Consider the following 24,291-nt stretch of genomic DNA (forward strand, 5'->3'; position numbering starts at 1 on the left):
GAGAGAGTCTTAGAAAAAAAAATGCAGTTGGGAAAGATTTAGTATGTAGAAGAGTCCTCAGAAATCACCTACTGCAATCCCCTCATTTTACAAATGAGTAACTTGAGCACCAAAGAACTCAAAGACTAGCCTAAGGACACATAAGGAAATAAATAATGGAGCCAGAACCCAGGTCCTCTTGTCTACAAATCCTGTGTTTTTCTTGTATATAATTCCTTAGAGGGTAAACAAAATGGAAACTGGAATACCTAAAGGATTGGTAGCTTTCTGATATAGATGAGAGACAAAGAGGAAGGATGTTCTAGGCTAGAAAACAGCATAAAAAGGCATGAAAATGATAACAGAATTATTGTGGATAGATGTGTTTTTGTTTGTAAGATCCAAGTTGTATACAAGTTTTCTAAGGAAGCCGGCTATATTAAAAAGCTGCTTTTAAGAAAAAAAATTAGTGATTGAGTATTTGACAGAAATATTTGGGCAGAAGTTACCTAATTGTCAAAGAATTACAGGGTACAAATTGATTTACCATCTATTCCAATCCATAATTGAAAAAGAATTTGCTTTACAGCATCCAACAAGTAGTTGTCTGGTCTTTGCTGAAGACCTTAAGTTAGGTTCTATTCATTTCTTCCTGTAGTAGCTCCCTCCACTTTTGGATAAACCTCATTATTAGGAAATTTTTTTTCCTTAATGCAAACCTTAAATTTTCTTTACAGCCTTCCCCCATTGCTCATTGTTCTGAGGCCAAGAACAAAGGTCTAAAAGATAACTGATATGTTGCCCTAGTTGCTCCAGTTCCTTCAGGTCTTTCACCATCCTCTTTACCTTCTTCTGGATAAACTTGAGATAATGACCTTTTGAAAAACACCTTTTTACCCTGTAATACTACTACTAGGTCTATATCCCAAAAGAGGTCATAGAAAAGAGTAAAGGACAAACATGTACAAAAATATTTATAGCCGCTCTTTTTGTGGAAAGAATGGAAATTGAGGGGATGCCCATTAATTGGGGAATGGCTAAACAAGTTGTGGTATATGAATGTAATGGAATACTGTTGTGCTGTAAGAAATGATAAGCAAATGGATTGCAGAAAAACCTGGAAAGACTTACATGAATTGATGCTGAATGAAATGAGCAGAACCAAGAGAACATTGTACACAGTAACAACAACATTGTGGGATGATCGACTGTGATAGATTTAGCTCTTCTCAGCAATACAATGATCCAAGACAGTGCCAAAAGACTCATGATGGAAAATGTTCTCCACATCCAAAAAAAGAATTATGGAGTCTGAATGCAGATTGAAGCATACTATTTTCATTTTTTTTTGTTGTTTTTTGTTTCTTGTGTGTTTTCCCTTTTGTTCTGATTCTTCTTTCACAACATGACTAATGTGTAAATATGTTTGACATGGTTGTAATGTATAACCTTATATCAGATTGCCTGCTTGATTTGAGAGGGAGGACTGAATGGAAGGAGGGAGAGAGAATAATTTGGACTTCAACTCTTACCAAAATGAATTCTTACAAAAATGAATGTTGAAAACTGTCTTTACATGTAATTGGAAAAAATACTATTATTGAAAACTGAAAAAAATATTGTAAGTAACTTTACATATGAGTATAGTGTGATTGACTTAGGAAGAGCTATACAAATTTAATGAAATTATAGGATCTTGGGAAAATGGTACCTTTACAATAATTAGTATAAGTAATACCATAAAGTGCTCATCACTAGGGGAAAAAAGTAGTTTCTATTGCAGTGTGTGTGCAGACCATTTATTTTAACAGATGTCTGTGAATGAAAATTCCCATTGTTAAGGATGTTAGACCTAGATAATAGTTAAACAGAAACTAGCGGTTCTCATTCATCACCTTTGGATCCCTCAGAAAAAGATAAGTAGTTTCTTTAAGTAGTAGAGTTATACTAATCTGTAAAATATAGGTAGTGTAGTCAAATTAAGCGTCCACTACGTGCCAGTCACTGTGCTAAGCATTGGAGGCACAAAAAGGCAAAAGACAGTACCTCAAGGGACTCATAATCTAATGGGGGAGACCAGCAATCAAATATTTACAAACAGGCTATATATAGGACTAATTGTAAATAATTGAGAGAGAAGACACTATATATAAGAGGGGTTAGGAAAGGCTTCCTGTAGAAAATAGTGTTTTAGCTGGGACTCGAAGAAAGCCAGTAGGTAGAAATAAGAAGAGTGAACATTCCAGGCATAGGGGACAACTAGAGAAAATGTCCAAAGCCCAGAATTGGAGTGTCTTGTATATGAAACGTCAAGGAAGCTAGCGTCACTGGATTGAAAAATGGGAAGAAGGCAGTAATGTAAGAAGGGGTAAGAATATTGGAAAGGTACAAGTACAATAGGTCATGAAGGGCTTTGAATGCCAAACAAGATTTTGTATTTGATCCTCAAGGCAATAGGGAACTACTAGAGTTTATTGAGGTGGGGGCAGGATTGGGCAGGGTGACATGGTAAGACTTGTACTTTAGGAAATCACTTTAATGGCTGAATGGAAGATGGGTTGGAATGGGGGAAGACTCGAAGTAGGCAGGCTCAGCAGGCCATTGCAAAAGTCCAAGCTTGAGGTGAGATGAGGGCCTGCACCAGGGTGGTAGCAGTGTCAGAGGAGAGAAGAGGGTATGTTCGAGGGATGCTGCAAAATTGATATCAACAGACCTTGATAACAGATTGAATATTCGCAGTGAGAGATCATGAAGAGTCATGGACAACACCAACTTTGTGACCCTGAGGGACTGGGAGAGTGGTGTTGCTTTGGAAGTAATAGATAGGAGTGCAGAGAGGGTTTAGAGGGATTGACACTGAGTTTAGTTTGGGAAATTTTGAGTTTAAGTCTGCTGAACATCCAATTTGAGATGTCTGAAAGGCAACTGGAGGTGGGAAACTGGCAGTCAGCAGAGGGCAAGATGAGCAGACTTGAGAATCCTCAGCCTTATTGTTTTTCAGCCATTCAGTCATGTCTGACTCTTTGTGGCCCCATGGATGGACCACAGCACACCCTTCTGTTCTCCACGATCTCCCGACAGCTGTCCAAGCTCTGTTCGTTGCTTACATGACACTATCCAGCTCACCCACTGCTTGCTGCTTGCTTCAGTCTTTTCCAATGAGTCCTGTCTTCTCATTATGTGGCCAAAACATTTAAGCTTCAGCTTCAGTATTTGTCCTTACAAGAAATAGGCAGAGTTAATTTCTTTAAATATTGATTGATTTGATTTCCCTGTCCAAGGAACTCTTAGAAGTCTTCTCCAGCATCACAATTCTAAAGCATTGATTCTGTGGGTGCTAAGCTTTCCTTTGTAGTCTAACTCTCACAGCCACATTGCTGCTGGAATGGCCTTTTGTGTGAAGAGTGTGAAGATATTTAACCTCTTGGTGTTAAAAAGTGCTGAAATATGATCTATTTGAAATTGATAGACAGTGTAGTACAGTGGAATAAGGGCTAAGTCTGGATCAGAGCACCTGCCTCAAATACCTGTGCCTTATGACCTCAGGCAAGTCGCTTAAACTCTTTGGGCCTAAGTTTCTTCATCTCTAAAATTAGGGGTTTCTATGAGATGGCCTCTGCGGACCCTTCCAGCTTGAAAGCTATTTATCTATAAGGAATTTACTTCTTTACTTTAGGATGGTCTTCACAGTATCCTCTCCAGTCACTCCTAGCTGGCTACCAGTGCAGTTATAATGATGATCACATTTCATATGGAGAGATGGGAGTTCCAGTTCCTCCTTTTGGGTGTGCCTTTTCTACAGGTAAGGCCTTTGACACCTTTAAAAGAGTATAATCCATCCTGAGTAGAAATTGTCTCTTATGCTATGTTAAGAAGTTTTGTTTTGTTTTGGTTTTTTAATGAAACCTAGATAGGTGATAGAGGATTTAAAAAATAATAAATATATTCTCAAAACTAGTTAGCTGTATGTTAGCCCTTTCCTCAGATCTGGCACAGGAAAAGGTGAAAATTTTCTACCTTTAAAAAAAACAACATAAAACCAAGGCCTTTAATCAAAAAAGACAAGTTACAAACTGCCAATCTTCCAATGCCCCCAATCCCTTGTTGGGAGTATGGTAAGGCAAAGGACCTCTGGCTTGTCCTGCCCACACTTTACCTCCTGAGCTCTAGTCCTCCAAGAAAGATAAAGAGGTGCTGTGCTCTAGTACCATATGTGTTCTGCTTGGTTTCTAGAAACATGAATTTTGGAATTGGTTGTAGGAGTGTTTTTTCCTTTTAATAATAATCCTTATGTTTCTTATATTCTTTATTGAGAGGCAGCAAGATAAAAGTGGTAGGTAGAAAGCTAGCCTTGGAGTCAGAAAAACACAAATTAGTTCTTGTCTTTGTATGGCCTGTCAATGCTCTATGGAAATCTTAAGGGCCAGTTGCCAGTCTACATCTATGAAGGGATTCTCCACACTGATAAAATCACAGGTAAAGACCAAAAAAAAAAATCAATCTTTATCAGTGTATCATTGGTCAGGCAGGTGATGGAGTTACCAGGGGATTGTGTTTTGGTTTTTTGCTGTTGCATATTTTCTAGTGAGTCTACCTATTCTTGGTCAATTCCATATATTTATTTCCCTAAATCATTTTACAGACAAGTGGTGTTTATGCGAAGGCAAAAACAAATAGAGTTGGTGAATCTCAGAAAAATGAAGGACTTGTAGAAGGAAAACCTGAAATTAGAACTTACTCTTCTAATGAGCTAAGTCACTAGTGATCAAATTACAACTTAGTTTCTAAGTAGCACCCTTGATTATTGACGTCTGTCTGAATTAATTCAGCCCTTTTTTTAAAGTTAAAGCTGTGAATGGTATATACTAGTGCAATCATCTGGCCCCATCTAACAAAAACCATAAAAATTGGTTATACCCTGTGTGACCTGATAATCCCAATATGGCAAATGTCTTTAAGGTAAAGAAATAAAGCTTATTTTAATCATTATTTTATTTTTGAGGCAATTGGGGTTAAGTGACTTGCCCAGGATCATCCAGCTGGTTAGTGTCTGAGGCCAGATTTGAACTCAGGTCCTCCTGACTCCCCAGCCAGTGCTCTATCCTCTGTATCACCTAGTTGCCCCCCAGAAGGCCAGTTCTTACCAACATATTTATAGCTGTATCTGGTTGTTGGAGAACGTCTGATCAGACTGGAGTGTCATGCTGCGATGAGACTGACTTGTCACCAAAAATATCAAAGATGAATATTATAATGAAGTAAGGTAAAGTCTCTACAAAATAACAGAAAATAGTATGTAACCAAGAGCATTATACAATTGGGGGGAAAATTGATTTTACAATCCTTAAGTTGAAAGAGGTTATAGTGTTATATATAAATCACCATTGATGAGTATGAGTTCATTGTAGGAAATTTGAGTAAAAACGATGGAAATATAAGGAAACTGTCTTCAAATTAATCCCTACCTTAACTCCTGACATTTCACTTGTTGTCTTTCTCAGTCTCAAGTAGATCTCCTCTGTAGTTTTTAATTCTTCCTGATGGAATTGTTTTATTTGAACATCTTCAACCTATACTTTTGGTGGTGGAATTCATATTGGTCTTTACCTTTTTCTTCTTTAGCCCCCAACTTGGAACACATCCTTGCAGTGGCCAATGAAGAAGGCTTTGTGAGACTATATAACACAGAATCTCGCACTTGCAAAAAGAAATTCTTCCAAGGTATATCTTCTTAGTCCATTGACTTAAACACATTGGGAAAAACATTAATTCACAACAAAAACTTGTGGTACTCTGTACTGAGAAAAAATGATAGGAGTAAAGGTCCAAAGAAAGGAAAGTATGGAAAAGTGTCCCCAATAATGAAAGAATGTGAATAGAGTAAGTGGAAGGCCTTGCCTGCCAAGGCAACAAGTTGAGATTTAGTAGTTCCCTGTTGCCTTTCACATTGAAAGTTTTTAAGCAGATCAAATCTTTGCTTTAGGAAAACTAATTTGTCAGTAGTGCATAGGATGAATTCAAGATTGGAGTGACCAGAAATAGGGAAATTAGTTAAAAGACTATTTTAATAGTTCAGGTTAGATTGTGAAAGCATAAGCTAATTTGGCAACTGTAGGAATTGGGTGGAAGAAATGGATTTGAGAGATTTTAAAGGTAGATTTGATAAGATTTGACAACTTTTGCCAGACTGTATTTGAATGTTATAGAAGTAGTGGAGATACTGGGTTAGAAACAAGAAATTTGAGTTTTAATATCAAGTTTGCAGAAAAATAAATAATTTCTAACTTTAGTATCATTTGCATGCTAACTGCTCAGAAAATAGACCTAATAGAATTGATAAGTTTGTCCGGGACAGGGGCCCAGAGTATTGATAGTGGTGATGATGGGAGTAAGACACTAAACTGGTGCAGAAGTGGCATTGAAGCAGTGACAGATCACATTATGTCTTCAGCTTGTCTCTAGAACTGCCAGAATAGTTAGATTGGTATTAGTGTGCTTCCTAAAGGCACCACTCTAGTTAGTTCTTACCTCTCTTTTCTTTGTGTAGAGTGGATGGCCCATTGGAATGCTATTTTTGACCTGGCCTGGGTCCCTGGAGAGCACAGACTTGTAAGTGACTTTCTTCTTGGTACTAAATAAACACTGGTTAAGCTGCTGGCTAAACTTTGGTCCCTTATTTCTGGAAGGTCACAGCATCAGGAGATCAGACAGCCAAGATTTGGGATGTGAAGACTGGTGAGCTGATTGGGGTTTGTAAAAGTCATCGATGTAGCCTGAAGTCAGTTTCCTTTTCTAAATTTGAGAAAGGTGAGTGTTTGTGCCTATTCTTTCCATAGTACCATGATGAGCAGTTTGATTTGGAGTCCAGGTATTTAAGATATGTGTTACTGTAGGCAAGTCACTTAGCCTTTAGGCCTTACTTGTTTCCTAGTACAAATACTAAGGCTGATATAACATCAAATTCAGACAGTTCTTGCTTTATGTAAACTCTCATTATGCAAATTCATTGGGATGGGGCAAGCATTGAAGCCACTCAAGCTGGGGACAGGAGGTGCAAAGCCTCAGATGGGATGGAGAGGTATGTGGTAGAAGAGAACTAACTGTATAGGAGAGAGTGGCTTAGGAGTGTAAAGAGAGCACCTTCTCCTGGGAACACTCTCTACACATAGAGCAATTTTGAAAATTTCATTTCTATGGAAATGGCAATTACTTTTAGGTACAAATGAACCATGTAACTGAGCTACCATACAAGTTTGTTCATAGAAAAGTCCCTTCATATTTTTTTGCCTGCCACTGATGTTAACAGTGATAGCCCATCAAGGGGTAAGCAGTTTTGATTTTCCTACAGCTTTTCAGAAGCATAGCTATTTTATAAAGTAAGGTGTACTTAAACTCTAATAGACACACCTTATAGCAGAGATAATTCTGAGTTCCTCTGTGAAAAGAAATTTTATCCAGCTAGGTGGTGCAGTGGATAAAGCACCGGCCATGGATTCAGGAGGACTTGAGTTCAAATTTGGCCTCAGACACTTGACACTTATTGGCTGTGTGACCCTGGGCAAGTCACTTAATCCTCATTGCCCTACAAAAAAAAAATTGATTCTTAAAGCCCCTGAGAATTGACAAAAGAAGAAAAACATGCCTAAAGTATTGTTTCCTATAAGGTATTTTGTTGATAATTTTTCTTTGTGAGATGGAAAGAACTACTGGTTCAACGCTTTTAGTCAATGGCTTACATTTTAGGATTTTTCATTCTCTTCCATTTTCTGAGTACCAATCTTGACTCACAAGTGTGTGGAGTAGCTGAGGGAAACAAGCCTGGATTTAAGCAGGCTTTAATAGAACACTGGATCTAGAGTCAAAGAACTGGATTTGAATCAGAACTCTGCCATGGAACTGTGGGCAAAGCACTGAACTTCTTTTGGCCTCGGTCAGATATGAGGGTTGAACTAGATGACTGGTGATTTCCCTTCCAAAGGAAATCCTGTGATTGAGTGATCTTTTACATCTCTTGGTAATAAAGAACAGATTCCATGTATGTATGTGTGCATACTCATACAAATCAGCAAGCACTTATTAAATGTCTATTCTTACTAGATCATTGGGAATTCATATGCAAGAGTATAATAGTCCCCAATTTCAAGGAGCTTACATTTACTGTGTGTGTGTGTGTGTGTGTGTGCGCGTGTGTGTGCGCGCGCAGTGTATATGTATACAGTGTGTGATTTCTTAAAGTGACTCCCTTTTTTTGCAGCTGTCTTCTGTACAGGTGGAAGAGATGGTAACATTATGGTCTGGGATACCAGATGCAATAAGAAAGGTAGCAGTTCCGTTTTAACTTGCCACATATGGGAACTCTTTCTTTAATCTTAATACAATATCAAGAATGAAATGTAGAATGACCTTTTCTAATGACCAACAGGGAGAATGCATGTTCACACAACTGTTAGTTGATCTTTTTTAATCATTGGGAACATCACCTGCTGAGATTTTTAGGTTTCTTCAGAACTAAGTTTTAAGGGATTACAGATTCAAAATGTTGCACACATTATCAGATGTAGTTACTGTCTGTTGATTTTGCTTGATTGCTTTTCTTTGTTACAAAGAAGGGCTTGTTGGGTAAGAGGTATATCCAGAAATGACAGATGTAGATAAAATGACTATCATTAAAACAAATTAATTTTTAAAAGCAAATTAATTTGCAAGCTGTAGCAAAGGATTTAGAGTTATAAAATAAGAGGAAAAAGTGAAAGTTGCTTTAATTTTAATTTAAATAACTTGCTTATAGATATTTGGATTAAATAAATGCATATAATAATTAGAAAGCTTTGTAACAGCATCTTTCTGTTTATACCTAGTCAGTGACTTGTTGATTCTATCATGTTCTATTTACTTTTTTCTTTATTACACTAAAGACACTTCACTAAATGTAGTATAGCTACCTCTAGTACTAATTTCACTTACATAATCAAAAATGAATGAATTTAGAGGGAAGCCCTTTCTATGATGTTTCAATTTTTTTTTCATTATTAAGACTCAACATGAGATCAGATATCATAAAACTTAAACAAAATTTCCTGGAATACCTTTCAGCTGAATTTTATAGACAAGTGAATCAGATCACTGGAGCTCACAACACTTTGAACAAACCAACCCCATTGAAGTCCAAGAAGAAGCAGATATCAAGAGGACTTGCTCCTTCTGTGGTAGGTTCTGAAGATTTCTAAACCTTTTTAGATCTTATTTAAGGAGTTGTTACCTAGACTTACAGTGGTGTCCTGGAATTAAATAGGATTTTATTCAGTTGTCAATGCCACAGATTCAAGTAGACTTGTATTAAGCACCTACCGTATGGAAGGCACTGTGCTAGACATTTGTGAATACAAAAAAATAAATAGTCTTTGCCCCAAGGAGTGTATATTCTTCTGGGAAAGATAGTATGTACACAGATAAGTAAAAACAAGTTATTTTCAGGCTGAAGAAATAACTAATAAATGGGCAGTCTAGATGACTTTGTGGAGAAGGTGGAACAGAGCTGAGATTTGAATGGAGAGAAGGATTCTAAAAGGGAGAGGTGAAGATGGAGTGTATCCTAGGCATGATGCTCTGTTCATGCAAATATACAGAGACAAGAGATGGACTGTTGAGTTAGAGACTGGAATGTATGGTGCATGAGATAAGGGAAGTGAGGTAGAATTGAGCTACTTTGTGGCAGGCCCTTAATGCTAAGCTGAGTAGTTTGTATTTCCGAGGCGTTTAGAAATTCGTGAAGGTTTTTTGAGAAGGGGGGTTTCCCAGTTGAACCAGTGCCTTAGGAAGGTTATTTTTTACAACAATTTAAGAATGGATTGGAGAGGTGAGAGACTGGAGACAAACCAACTAGGAGGCTGATCATCTGTGTTGAGGTAACATGGGTCTGAATTCTGGTCGTGAACTGATGGTGTGGTGTTTGTTTTCTGAGCACCTAAGTATTAAGGTTCTGTCCTGAGGGTTCCTACTTTCTAGCATCTTACATTTCAAGATATATATGGAGGGAGGCTGATCAGACCAATATGAGCTTGGAATGCTCTACAGGCACAAATGGTGCATGTGAACATTTGGGGTAGATTTCAAGAATATATTATAATGAAGAACAATTGCTAAGACATTAGATTTCAAGGCACTATACCAGAGATAGGGTATAGATTAGAAGCCACTTCTGGATTCTATCTATCAAGCAAAGAAGATAGGAGTTAGAAAACTAGGGTAAGGTAAAGATAATTATCAATTATCAAGTCATTCATGCTGTCAGCATCAGAATCAAAAGGAACTGACTTCTTTTCTTCTTTCCCCATGTCTTGTTAGGATTTCCAACAGAGTGTAACAGTGGTCCTGTTTCAGGATGAGCATACACTAGTGTCAGCAGGAGCTGTGGATGGGTAAGAGTTGGGTTTTCACTACCTTTGAACAAACCTCTTTCGTGAGGTGTGATAGGGAAACAACCTAGTGCTGTTACAATTCCGTGTGAATCCTCTGATAGGATGAATAACCTAACTGAAAGCAGAACACCAGTAAATCATTCTAGTTAGGTCTCCTCTACCCTGAGAACAAGAAAGATAAAATAGTTCACATATTTATGAATCCTTTAAGATTTACAAAGCACTTTCCTCATGCCAAATTTGTAAGGTAGATAGTAGAACTATTTTTATCTCCACTTTATATATGAGGAAATGGCTTTAGAGAGACCTTGGTTGCACAGCTTATAAATATTAAAATCAATACTGAAATTTAGCCAGGTTTTGTGACTCTTAAGACTAGTACTTTTAATTCTATGCTACAATAATCTTATCCTTATTTTAACTGCCAGAGTTCTAGTGTTTGAGGATTAGACATCTATCTCTAAGGGTTTAAGAATAGAACCTCTGTGTAACCTGAAAGAAGAAAACTGATTATTTCAGATTCAGATTTTTTTATATTTTTGATTGGAGCTCTAACAAGAGCTGGTTGCTTTTCCAACCTAACAATAAGGTCTCAGTATCTTTAGGTAAGCATATTTCAAGGATCTGTGATTTTGGTGATGTGTGTACTTAATCCCCTGGTGAAGATCCTAATCACTTTAATGATTTATTTATTTATTTAATGGGGTGGGGGGTGAGGCAATTGGGGTTAAGTGACTTGCCCAGGTCACACAGCTAGTAAGTGTCAAGTGTCTGAGGCCAGATTTGAACTCAAGTCCTCCTGAATCCAGGGCCGGTGCTCTATCCACTGAGCCACCCAGCTGCCCCCACTGTAATGATTTATTAAGCCATCCTTATGAATTCATCAGCCAGCTTGATGATGGCCCTCTTTTCATGGAACTAGGCTAGTTTTTGGACAACATCTGCAGTCCATTACTGTTACTTAAAGCTTTTTCCATATTGTTAGGAAGTTCTAGACCATATGCTCTGGTGGCATAACTTTAGAGAACCAAGGGTTTCCCCTATGCCACAGTGAGACATTGAGTAGGAGTTGTGTTTTTAAAATTAAATTTCTATTGCTATTAGTTTTTTTTTTTTTTTATGGGGCAGTGAGGGTTAAGTGACTTGCCCAGAGTCACACAGCTAGTAAGTGTCAAGTGTCTAAGGCCAGATTTGAACTCAGGTACTCCTGAATCCAGGGCCGGTCCTTTATCCACTGTGCCACCTAGCTGCCCCACTATTAGTTTTGAGTAAGCATATATTAATTTTATTAATATTATACCAGTAAAGAATTGACCATGTGTCTCTCTAACATCTCATGGTCTCAGTCTGCATGGGCTCAGTGAAATCCAAGAGACTCAGAAGATGCCCTAGAAGCCCTAGACCTTTCAAATCTAGAAGACTTCTTTATCTTCCAAGGACTTTTATCCTCTTTTGATAGATGGGGTCATTATATATTGAACAAAGCTAATTGGTTAAATTGGGAGGAATAATCTATTTAACCCTACAGGAAAGTAGGAGGTAAGAAGATAAGGAGGGAAGGGTGAAAAAAGGGAGTGCAGAGCAGGGGAAGGGACAGTCAGAAGTAAAACACTTTTGAGGAGGTTAAAAGAAGATAGAAAATAGAGTAAATATCATAGGAAGGGAATAGGATAGAGGGAAATAGTTATGATGATTGATTATAATGGCTGGGCTATTATGAAGAAAATTCTCTGTCAAGTTTAAGGTACTATATTCAGGTTATGATGAACAGGATACTGTCAGAAAAACCTGGAAAGACCTACATGAACTAAAGCAGAGTGAAATGCACTGTATACAAAATAACAGCAGTAGTGTATGATGATCTGCTGGGAAGCATGTGGTTATTTTCAGCAAGGTAATGATCTAATATAACCCTGAAGGACTTAAGAAAATTGCAACCCATCTACAGAGAAAGAACTGATAGTTTCTGAAAATAGATGGAAACACATTTTTAAAAAGATTTTTTTCCTCTTTGACAATTCCTTAATCTGAAGTTTTGTTTTTTTGACTGTTTTCTCTCACAACCTAGCTAATGTGGGAATGTTTTCCATGACTACTCATGTATAACTTATTTTGAATTGCTTGAGTTCTTGTGAGTGGGGAGTGGGAAGAGAGGGAGGAAGAGAAGTTGGAACACAAAGTTTTAAAAAATTGATGTCAAAATTTGTTTTTACATATATTTTGGAAAATAAAATTCTATTCAATTAAAGAAAAAAAAGCTAGTTTGGTTAGCATCATTCAATTCCATGGTTGATACTACTTGAAGGTAGTCTACATTAAAATGAACTCCCTAGCTGACATAAGGAAAGGAACGCAAAAAACCATCACTGAAGTTGATAAGACAAAGTCCACTACCTAGTTGTATTTAATCTCATCAGTCCTTCACTGATCTAGACAAAACAATCTAGCTCCATTCCATTTGTTCCCTTGGGTTTGTCCCAGGTGAGATTTAATGAAGTTTCTCAAGGAGAACTGGACTTTCTGGGGGTGTAAGACTGAGAAAGTGATCTCTAGGTCTCCCAAGATATCCATTATTAATAATTATTTTCTCACAGAGATAAAGAGTCAAAAGTGTCCACAATAATTCTTATGCCTCTTTCTAGATTGCTAAAGAAATTAATCTGTTTGGATTTGCTGATAACTATTGATATATTACCTTGTTTGGAGGGGGGGAAAGGTAAAAAATAATTCATGGATGTATATTTGCTTCATGTTTCAGTATAAGCTTTTTGAAATCAGGAGCTGTGTTTTTTCTCTTATCTGTAGTATCTAATATAGAAGCTAACATTTTTTTTTCAGTCTGCGTAATAATGACTTTATGATCTCTTGAAGTTGGCATCTTTCTAGAGATTGAAGTTCTAGATATCAAAGAGAAATTGGGGGCAGCTAGGTGGCGCAGTGGATAAAGCACGGGCCCTGGGTTCAGGAATACCTGAGTTCAAATCCAGCCTAATACACTTGACACTTACTAGCTGTGTGACCCTGGGCAAGTCACTTAACCCCAATTGCCTTACCAAAAAAAAGAGAGAGAAATTGACTTCATTTATTAGTTATGTTTAGTTGACTACTATTGCTTAGTCTCTTTTTGTACAGAGGTACTATGTACTAACCCTAATACTTTATTTTCAAATTGTCAACTTATTTGAAGTGTAAGATTAAGACAGTTATTTCATATCTTACATTATCAAAACATATCATGGGATAGCTTATGGTCTTGATTATTTAAATTATTGTTTAAGATCTCATGTATAGGGGCAGCTAGGTGGCGCAGTGGATAGAGCACCGGTCCTGGAGTCAGGAGGACCTGAGTTCAAATCCGGCCTCAGACACTTAACACTTACTAGCCGTGTGACCTTGGGCAAGTCACTTAACCCTAATTGCCTCACTAAAAAAAAACCCCCCCAAAAAAAGATCTCATGTATAAAGAAATAGCTTTAGCTATCACTCCATTTACCAGTGTTGAAGGATATATGCTAAGTATTAAAGGCTTGGAAAGTGCTTTCTGAAAACAATGGGCTAAATGTTATCAAGAGCAGCCTTCTTCCTTTTCCTTTCCCTTCAAGTCAACTACAAGGTAACTGCCATCTTGGGTCAGATCACATCTGTTTCCCTTTTGTCAAACAAAGCTTCCCAGTGAGCTATCTCTATAAATTCTCAGTCAACTCAACATTTCTCAATGACAATCCTTTAGTATACCTGGTGGAGGTACCAGAGGAGTTCTGCCAAAAGTCATCCCAAATTTAGTAGGTGTGAAGCAAATTGGAGAGGGAAGAAACTGCTCTAAAAATCTCCTGTCCTCTCTCTTGTCTTTCAGAGTGATCAAAGTATGGGATTTGCGCAAGAATTATACTAGCTATCGACAGGATCCTGTGGCTTGCAAATCCTTCCCATATGCAGGTAGCAGCACACGAAAACTAGGTAAGTAAGCCTTTGTTTGGACAAAATTGACCTTAGGGAAACCAGGGTGGGGTTTCAAGTTTGTCTCAAAGCTTAAAAAATAAACATGTCACATTAACCAGCTAACTTTTTAGATAAATAAATGAAGGAGTTGCTCTTGGGGATTTTTGGTTTATGCCCTGTGAGGTTTGGAGGTTATTGCTGTTTAGCCTTTTTGAAGCATAAAAGACTAATACATAGAGATTCCTGGGATTTGGAGATCTTTCAATGTTAAAGAAAAGATTCTTTGTCCTGGAAGAAGCAGAAATCTGATGATTATTTTGGTATGATCTATTCATAGCTGTGATCCATTTTTATCACTAAATTAGTGCCAGTGCTGCCCACTCTTACCAGGGCCTACTGATAGAAGTCTTCTTTCTTCAGGGTACTCAAGTTTAATTTTGGACTCTACTGGCTCTACTCTGTTTGCTAACTGCACAGATGACAACATCTATATGTTCAATATGACAGGATTAAAGACTTCTCCAGGTAAGATAATGGGGTCATTGAAACTACTGTCAGGAAGCTGCAGACAATTTGAGTGTTTTTGTTCAAAGTTAACTACTGGGAGCAGCTAGGTGTCACAGTGCATAAAGCACTGGCCCTGGATTCAGGAGAACCAGAGTTCAAATCTGGCTTCAGACACTTGACACCTACTAGCTGTATGACCCTGGGCAAGTCAATTAACCTTCATTACACTGCTAAAAAATAAAAAATAAAGTTAACTACTAATTTAACCTTGCTAGGAACAGGAAGACCAGATGTGATGCAGTGAGGTACTAAAAGACAACTGTTACACATCAGGATTCTAATTTAATATGTTAGCAACCTAATTTCTTTGCTCTGATAGTTACCTTGCCTGATATCCACCTTAGTCCCATTTGTCTGAGGTCAGGGGAATGACCTTAGTTTTTTTTGTTGTTCCTGTTACCCAAACTATATAGAGAAGCATGTGCATTTAAGGGTGCTCTGCTGAAATGAAGGGGTTTGATTGCTTCCCCCCCAAAAGGCAATTACTCAAGGGACTGAGGTACTGACCTCCATAATTATTCTAAGTATGCTCAATTTTATTTTTTGAAAAATCCACAAAAATTCATATTTACAGACCAGATTAAGTCAAGGCTTGTCCATTTGTGCTTCAAAAGGTTTCCCTCAAAATGAGAAGTTTCCCACAGATGTCCATCCCAAATACGTTTTCCAAATGTGCTTGGTTTTTTTGGTGGGGCAATGAGGATTAAGTGACTTGCCCAGCATCACATAACTAGTAAGTGTCAAGTGTCTGAGGCTGGATTTGAACTCAGGTCCTCCTGATTCCAGGGCTGGTACTTTATCCACTGGGCCACCTAGCCGCCCCCTCAATGTGCTCTTAAGATATAATTTAATCATATACCTTTCCAGGAATATACCAGTTATTTAATGCAAGATATACCTCTACTAACCTGGACCTGGCTAGAGTACTACTCTGCAGGGAGAGAACTTTGAATTCCTTTACTAGTCCCTAGAGCCATACAGTCCTCACTAAAAATAAAATAAGAGTGATAAACAAGAAACCTTAAAATAGTAAAGAACTTTAGCAGTTATAGCTGAGCTCTTAAAAAAGATTCCAGAGACAGAATTTTCTATTGGCTGTTGTTAGGATTTTATTATCAGAAACAGAATCAAACCTGCCACTTTAGATGCCCTGACTTAGGTCTGATGTTGTCTAAACACAAGTAGGAGTATTTTGAAAGAGATTTTATGACTTTTATTTTGCATACTCCCTAAATAGAGCTAGAACTTGGACCCATAATGGCTTTAAGGTTATTTAGAGACAGGGTAGACATTTTATTTTATTTTATTTTTTTAACAAATATACCCACTTGACTTTAATTTTTTTTTTTACCAAATGTTTAAGACGTGTTTGTATTGTAACATAATGGTCTATATAGTGTTAAATGGCCTAGAAAGCTCATTTAGCATCTCCTTCCACCTTTTATATTGTACTCTAACCCTAGGTTTAGTCCTAATATTCCATTTACTCTTTTCTAGGCTCCTAAAATAAATCAAATGTTTATGATCTACTTATGTAAGAAAACAAAATTATTTCTTAGGAAGTCTAAACGTTTATGTCCAAACGTTAGCTTATTCATCCAAAAATTTCTTGGGCATTTAAAAGTACAATGTTCTGTTATACCATGGAGTATAGAGATAGTAATATATGGCCCTCAATTTAAGGAGCTTATAGTCTATTACGAATATATTTTTTTTTACCTTATGATATAGTCACATGTGTACATGTTTTAAATGCACAATCCTAACTGAAAGGGACATGGAACGATATTGGGGGGGGTAGCATGTAAACTACCCTTCAAGGAGATGAGTGGGATTTAAACAGAGAGAGATGGGAGAAGGGAGGGGTATAGAACAATTGAGGCAGGAGAAATGCAGCAGAGGCAAGAATAATGGTGTGATTATGAGGAATAGTTAATAAGCCTACTTTGGCTAAAATAAAAAACGAGTAAAGGGAGCTAAGGTCAAAAGAGTAGTTTATTTAGATAATGGAAGACCCTTCCTGAATGCCATGCCAGGGACTTTGGAGTTTATTCAGTAGTAAGTACACTTTAAGAAAATTTCCCTGGCTACGGTGTATAAAATGGATTAAGGAGGGAGACTCCTTAAGGGTCTATTCTCAGAGCTGAAAGTAATGAGAACTTGAACTCGACTTTTGGCCATAGCAAAGGAGAATCTAGAAATGGATGTGAAAGAGACTTAGAGGTAAGGTCTGTATAGCAGTGGGAAGAACTCCAGATGCTTAGCTTGGGGAAGGAGGTTAGGATTGCCCACAGAGAGCAGTATCAGGAGTAATTGATGAAAGCTGCAGAGAGGCAGATTTAGATTTCATATAAGGAAAAATGTCATCAAAGTTAGAGCTTTCCAAAAGGGAATTGTGCTTTCTGAAGAGGTTATAAATAGGTAGGTTTCCTATTATTGAAGGTCTTCAAGTGGGAACCAGATCATTGCTTCTCACAGATATAAGGCAGGGTTTGGGGTGGGGCCTTGGGAGATGGATTGGATTTATAAATCTATGACTTAGTGACTAATTAGATAGAAGGGTGAGGGAGAAGGAAGAGTCCAAAATTAATTGTAGCCTTGATTACTAAAAGGATGTTAGTGATAATATAAATAGGGAAATCCAGAAGATGGGAGTTTGGGGTGAGGGTGTTGTTTTGTTTGGAGAAAGATAAATTCTAAGGGATAGACTGAGTTTCAAATGCTAATAGATCATCCAGGTGACAAAAACTCCACAGTTAAAGATACCGCTCTGGAACTTGGGAGAAAGAAGTCCAGAAGATGGAAATTTGTGACATCCATATAAAGATGATAGTTGAAACCATGAAAATTGATGAGCTCGCTAAGAGAATACATGTAGAGAAAGGGGGCTCACAGACAGAACTCTGGATGGAGTATATCTACATTTTATGGATCAGGAGAACTGGGGGTGAAGTGACAGCTAAAGAAAAAAGTAGAGAGAAATTAATGAGATGTGGATCTCAGTAGTGAGATAACGGGATTTGGTGGAGAGGGGAAATGTGAAAAAAACCCCATCATCCACTTCCGTGGAAACCATTTTCAAATGGTTTCAAAGCAAAATAAATGTCTTCAGAGGACAACCAGGTTTTGGCAATGGTGAGGAGATGGAAGGAAATTCTGAAATACTTTATGTCAGTTGAAATTTTTTTCCTGTTCTTTTAAATATTGGAACCCTTCAGGGCATGTTCTGAGGTCAGTAAATATTGGTCATATCCCTTTATCCACCGGACTGTAGAATACTAGCTGATTCATAACAATGGCCCTGAAAGCACTATAGAGTCCAAATAAACAAAGAAAGATTAGATTTAGCCCTTCACTCAAAGATTGAAACACATGACCTCACCAATTTTACCATGAACCAGCAGAGGGCAGTAAACACTTATGGGTTTAGTCTAGTTTGCCTGTTTCAGGCTAGAAGGTGAGGAAAAGAGTAACGAGTACAATTTTAAGGTTATATTCAGAGCAAAGGAACCAACTTTTCCATGGCCTATCACAGTAATATATTAGTTCCCAAATCTTTGTGATTTAAAAAAAAAAATTAAGGCTGTGTGTGTGTGTGTGTAAATCTCCCTGAATTAATTTATATCCTTCTTAGTTTGCATAATAGAAAAATGAAGGCATAAGACTAAGCTTTATTCTGTCTAAAAGGGGAATCTCTGAGTTCTTTCAGGGTAGCTTTGAATTTCATTATCCCTGCTATTAGAACTTATTGCATGCTTCTGTCCACCATGTCTGTTAAATTCACCTCTAATAAATGGGATGGCTTTTAAATAGTTATTTGATACCAGAAACCTCGTGGTCCAGCCTTCTAGAGTAAAAAACCTCTCAAGTACATTGTGCTAAAATTGAGTACCTTGACCTACCTACATACTTTATCATTATCTTAAGACTGGGCCCAACTTTGTTTTATTGCTATATATTTTTTTTAAGTAATAAATATTTTTATTTATAGTTTTGAGTTCCAATTTTTATCCCTCCTCCCCATCTCCCTGAGGGTATAAGCAATTGAATATGGGTTATATGTATATGATTATGTAAAACGTTACCATGTTAGTCATCTTGTACAAGAAAACTTAAAAGGGAAAAAAAATGAAAGAAAGTGAAAAATAGCATGCCTCCATCTGTGTTCATCAATATCAGTTCTTTGGAGTATTTTTCAACAGTAGTGCTTTGGATTGTCTTGGATCGTTGTATTGTTGAGAACAGTTAAGTCATTCACAGTTCTTCATCGAACAATATTGCTGTCTCTGGGCATAATGTTCTCTTGATTCTTCTCACTTCCCTATACATCAGTTCATACGAGTCTCTCAAGGCCTTTCTGAAATCATCCTGCTTGCCATTTCTTATAGCCCAATAATATTCCATCACCATCATATACCACAGCTTGTTTAGCCATTCCCCAGTGGATGGATATTCCTTTGATTTCCAATTCTTAGCCACCACGAAAAGAGCTGCTATAAATATTTTTGTACAAAATAGGTCTTTTTCTCTTTTGGGGTGTCTTTGGGATATAAACCTAGCAGTGGTATTGCTGCATCAAAGGGTATGCACAGTTCTATAGCCCTTTGGGCATAGTTCCAAATTGCTCTCCAGAATGGTTATATCTTTTCACAACTCCACCAACAGTGGATTATATTGCTATGGATTTGAACATACCATTTTATACCATTTACCTGCTCCTAGACCCAAGTTACCACTGACATTTCTGGCATCTGAGCTATCCAAAGGAGTTGTTCAGACCAAAAATTTACCATCACAGATGAGATTAACTATAACCAGAATTCAAATGATCCTTTTTACTAAAAAAGAATGTTGTCCATCTAGAAGATTTTTAATCATGTTATTTAAAAAGACCTGCTCATATGTGTTGTTTCTCTCTATTAGAATGTAAGCTAATATTGCTGATATGGAAATGTGTTTTACATAACTTTTGTGTATAATTCATATCATATTGATTTCCTTTTCAATGAGTGGAGGAGGGGCAGGAGGAGTTGTAACTCAGATTTTTTGTTTGTTTGTTTTGGTTTTTTTTGGTTTTTTTCTGCGGGGCAATGGGGGTTAAGTGACTTGCCCAGGGTCACACAGCTAGTAAGTGTCAAGTGTCTGAGGTTGGATTTGAACTCAGGTACTCCTGAATCCAGGGCCAGTGCTTTATCCACTGCGCCACCTAGCTGCCCCTGTAACTCAGATTTTTAAAAAATGAATGTTAAATTTTTTTGCATGTAATTGAGAAATATTTGATGAAATAAAATATATATTTAGAAAAAGAAAAAAAGAGAATGTAACATACTTGACAGCAGGGGCTTTCTAATTTTTGTGTTTGCAATCCCAGGGCTTAGCCCAGTGTTTAGCATATAGGAGGAATTTAATAAATGCTTTTTTATTTGTTTTCAAAAATAAATATATAAATAAGTAAAAAAGACCTGCTTCCTTGTTAAGCATATATTGCAGCTTTCTTTTCCATACCTTGCTCAGAAAGATACCAGAACTGAGATCAGCATAATGCCTGTTTCATTAGCTTGAGGCCAGCTAGGTGACACAGTGGATAGAGTGTCAGGCCAGGAGTCAGGAAGACTCTTCTTTCTGAGTTCAAATTCGAGCCTCAGATATTTACTAGCTGTGTGACCTTGGGCAACTCACTTAACCCTGTTGGCCTGTTTCCTCATCTGGAAAATGAGCTGGAAAAGGAAATGGAAAGCCACTCTAGTATCTTTGCCAAGAAAGCCCCCATTTGGGAGTCATGAAGAATTGGGCATGATCGAATGGCAACAAACCACATTCAGCTTGAAATTATTTGTACAGGATTGTATGGTAATATCAATATATTCACATTCCCTCCTATCTGATATATACTGCCTTTTTCCTTTTGGAAGTAAAGTGAACTAATAGGAGAATAAGTATTTATTAAGCTCCTGTGCAAGGCATTATGATAAATACTTTTTATAAATATTATTTCATTTGATCCTCACACACCCCATTGAGATAGGTGCTATTATTATCCCCATTTTGCAGTTGAGGCAAATAGAGGTTGTGATTTACCCAAGGTCACATAGCCAATAAAAGTCTAAAGTGGGATTTGAATTCAGGTCTTCCTGACTCCAAGCCTAGAACTCTGTCCACTATACTACCAGCTGCCTGGGGGTGAGAAGAGGGGGATGCTGTAGAGAATGAATGCATCTTTGGTTGAGTCCTGGGAATAACAGGAGTCAGCACTTTGTTTTCTTCTTCCTTTGGCAGTGGCCATCCTCAGTGGGCACCAGAATTCAACCTTTTATGTCAAATCCAGCATTAGCCCAGATGATCAATTTCTGATCAGTGGCTCAAGTGATGAGTCTGCCTACATCTGGAAGGTGAGTGACCAAACTTCCCTGCAAATGTGACACTCAACCACTGTTGCCAACTTTTTTCTTTACTAGAGATGGTGAGCCTATAATGTTAGCAGTCCCATGCCAGGTATTCATCAAAGCCTGCTTCTTGCCCCAATCAGTACCTGTGTCCTCAATGGTTGTTAAAAACTAGTATCTTATAAAACATATAACTCTTGTATTAGGAGCTTTTCAAAAAATGTCCTTCCCTGGGGCAGCTAGGTAGCGCAGTGGATAGAGCACCGGCCCTGGATTCAGGAGGACCTGGGTTCAAATTTGGCCTCAGACACTTAACACTTACTAGTTGTGTGACCCTGGGCAAGTCACTTAACCCCAATTGCCTCACAAAAACAAAAAATGTCCTTCCCTGAACTTTAATCAAGTTGTCAGAAATTCAGGGGTTCAGGAGCATGGGTAGAATATCTATTACCTTCTCCTCCTCTTCTGACAAATACATGCTGCTGCCCGTGTCCTCTGTAAGGGATTATATACCATGTCTAGAATTCTTGGTAATATTCCTCCCTTCCCCTAATCACTAGTAACACTTTTTTTGTTTTTGCCCAATGGGAACTGGAAAGTTCTTGTAAGTCCCAAACACTGTGGCTACTTTTTCAGTCTTATCGCTATACTTCATTACCCCAATGAAATAATCGTGACTTGCTTGATTTTTAAAAATTCAACACCCCTACTGAGCCCTATTTTTCTGCTTTTTAGTTTATTATATGTAAAGCTTTTTGCCAGCTGAGAACCTTGCCACCATTTGGAACTATGGGAAAAATATGAATGTCACTTAATGAGAAGCATTTTCTGGTTATTGAGGGATGACTGGGGAGAGGAAAAATGCGGACAAGGAGTGGGAATTGGTTACAACATTGTTTAAGGATCTCAGGGATAGAAAAATACTAATAGGCTTTCTAAAAAAATCTGAAAATTAAGTGAGCCACACCATTTCCCAAGTACTAGTGAGAAATTAGTAAAAAGAAGTTATCTAAGCAATGGCAGAAAGTTAAGAGGGTCTACATCTCATCTTCAAAGCCTCTCCTGGGTCCCATAAATCCAAATCCTATCAAGTCCTTCTTCCCAAGATAGAGCTAGGGTGGCTTTATAGCTTCCTAAAGGTAACAGGAGCTGAAAAAACTTAAGGCCTTTGCTGAACCTGGCCCTCTGATTAATTTCATTTACTGGTGTTGGGAGACAGGGAGTGGTCGAGAGGTGATAATTTGTATGTATCTGTAATTGTGAAAACTTTTTTAGAAGCCTGTAGCAGTATTTTAATTGTCCACAAGATGATGGTAATGCTTCATTGAAAGAATGTCACACGTTCTCTGTTTAGCAAAGTTGTGTGTTGTATGTTCTTAATTAAAAGCTAGAAAAGGGAAATGTCTAAATTTCTTGATATATTAAATTGCTTTTTACTTACGTAATTATCTTTCACCAAAATAAAGGAGATTCTTCAACCTAACTCTTGGGTTCACATTGTCTCCATGGCATAAAGCTTCAGAAAATTTTTATCAGATCTATGTTAAATCTGTAGCCTATGCTTCAGAACTCTCTCCCTTTACCCCATCACTACTTTCTAAAATTAATTTGACTTTTTGTCCTGAGCTTTACCATCATATTCTTGACAATATCATCTGATTCTCATATTGATAGGTAAATGTTTAGTTAAGTGACTCTAAAAAAAAAAAAGATTGTATTTCTAAGTCAAGGTTAGGCTCTCTTATCTTCTTATCCTTTTATTTGTTTTTCCTTTCTTCATTTTTCCTTCACTGTCTTATCTCCATTCCTTCTCCTACTTCAGTTTTCCTTATTCTGGCTCCCCAGACCTCTAAGGGATTTATTTCTGGTATAATTTCTTGTAGGCATTTCTTAGCAGTTTTTGAAAAGTCTATCTTCTCCCCACCACAGGCATACTAAGAATCTTCTTTTCCTCTTCTGCGGATGTTCTGGGGCTCTTTCCTCCCTTATAAGAATAATGCTAAAATTATTTAACTGGGTTTCTTGTAATCCATTTTTAGGCCATTGTACATGTGTGACCTGTTCTGATTTTCATGGCTGGGTCTCATGTCAGTGTTGATTGACATGGTTTGGGTGATATACTTTTCCACTGGTCCACACATAATTTAGTGTGCAGCCTCTGATATTTGAGATTCTGGCAAGGTTGCTGTGCCTAAAATTGAACCTGCCTGGTTGGGTGGTTAAGTTTCTCTTATCCATTGTGAAAAAAGAAAGATGTTTTCAAGGCCAAAAACTATCTAAGTCTAAATGAATATCCAGGGCATTAAGTTGTCACCCTTGTTTGAGTGTTCCAGAAATCAACGTTCTCATAAGCTTTTAATGCCCTCATTAAGAGTCAGAGGACACATAGAAGCAAAAGAAAAGTTTTAAATCTTAGGAACCAAGTTGAACTTTAACTCTTTGGTTACTTTGTAGAAATTAGCAAAAGGGAAAATATGATCTAGGTAGAAAGTATCTATGATACTTTGGTCCTGCTTTGTTTTTGTTGTGTGTTTAATGTGAGCGTTTTAGTGGTAGTTTTTTTCTGATTTCTTCTGCTCCCTCCAGACTCCTTTCTGATGTAGTCATTGAATAGTATAGAGGTGGCTATAAATAAACTGTTTTGGCACAATCTCTGACTGCCACTGCCTGGCGAAACATTGAGCCTGACACTTTAGGAAGTGTAAATGATCTCATGGCAGGAATAAAGATTAGTCTAGTTTCCAACTGGACGGGGTCAAGAGATTCTGTAGGGAAAGATACTGATCTTATTGCGTCGTCAAATGTGAAAAATTATTAGATGGGGGTTTACAGATAAGAGTCAGAATAAGATACTTCTGGAGTCAGCTGAGTAGCTCTAGGGTTTTGAAGTTTTGAATCCCTCATGCCATGTATGGAGATTGTTATGTTTGTATTAATCAGAACTGATGAGGGAGAGAGCCCTCTGCATTTCTTTCTAGCATTTTTCATGTCCCCAAAATAGGTAA

At 37.5% G+C, this 24,291-nt stretch overlaps 1 protein-coding gene across 3 annotated transcripts in view; it reads left to right on the plus strand.

The window, feature by feature from the left end:
- DTL (denticleless E3 ubiquitin protein ligase homolog) overlaps positions 1-24,291 on the plus strand; it is a 42,954-nt gene that overhangs the window by 3,694 nt on the left and 14,969 nt on the right. For all 3 annotated transcript variants that reach the window (XM_044005329.1, XM_044005331.1, XM_044005332.1), the window contains exons 2-11: positions 3,656-3,781; positions 5,602-5,700; positions 6,527-6,588; positions 6,666-6,786; positions 8,234-8,299; positions 9,073-9,185; positions 10,324-10,397; positions 14,251-14,354; positions 14,757-14,861; positions 21,180-21,292. In XM_044005329.1, coding sequence (XP_043861264.1) covers positions 3,656-3,781; positions 5,602-5,700; positions 6,527-6,588; positions 6,666-6,786; positions 8,234-8,299; positions 9,073-9,185; positions 10,324-10,397; positions 14,251-14,354; positions 14,757-14,861; positions 21,180-21,292 — 983 coding nt within the window. The remainder of the gene's footprint in view (positions 1-3,655; positions 3,782-5,601; positions 5,701-6,526; positions 6,589-6,665; positions 6,787-8,233; positions 8,300-9,072; positions 9,186-10,323; positions 10,398-14,250; positions 14,355-14,756; positions 14,862-21,179; positions 21,293-24,291) is intronic.

This window comes from Dromiciops gliroides, chromosome 4, assembly GCF_019393635.1.
Source record: "Dromiciops gliroides isolate mDroGli1 chromosome 4, mDroGli1.pri, whole genome shotgun sequence".
In the NCBI taxonomy this organism is placed as follows: Eukaryota; Metazoa; Chordata; class Mammalia; order Microbiotheria; family Microbiotheriidae; genus Dromiciops; species Dromiciops gliroides.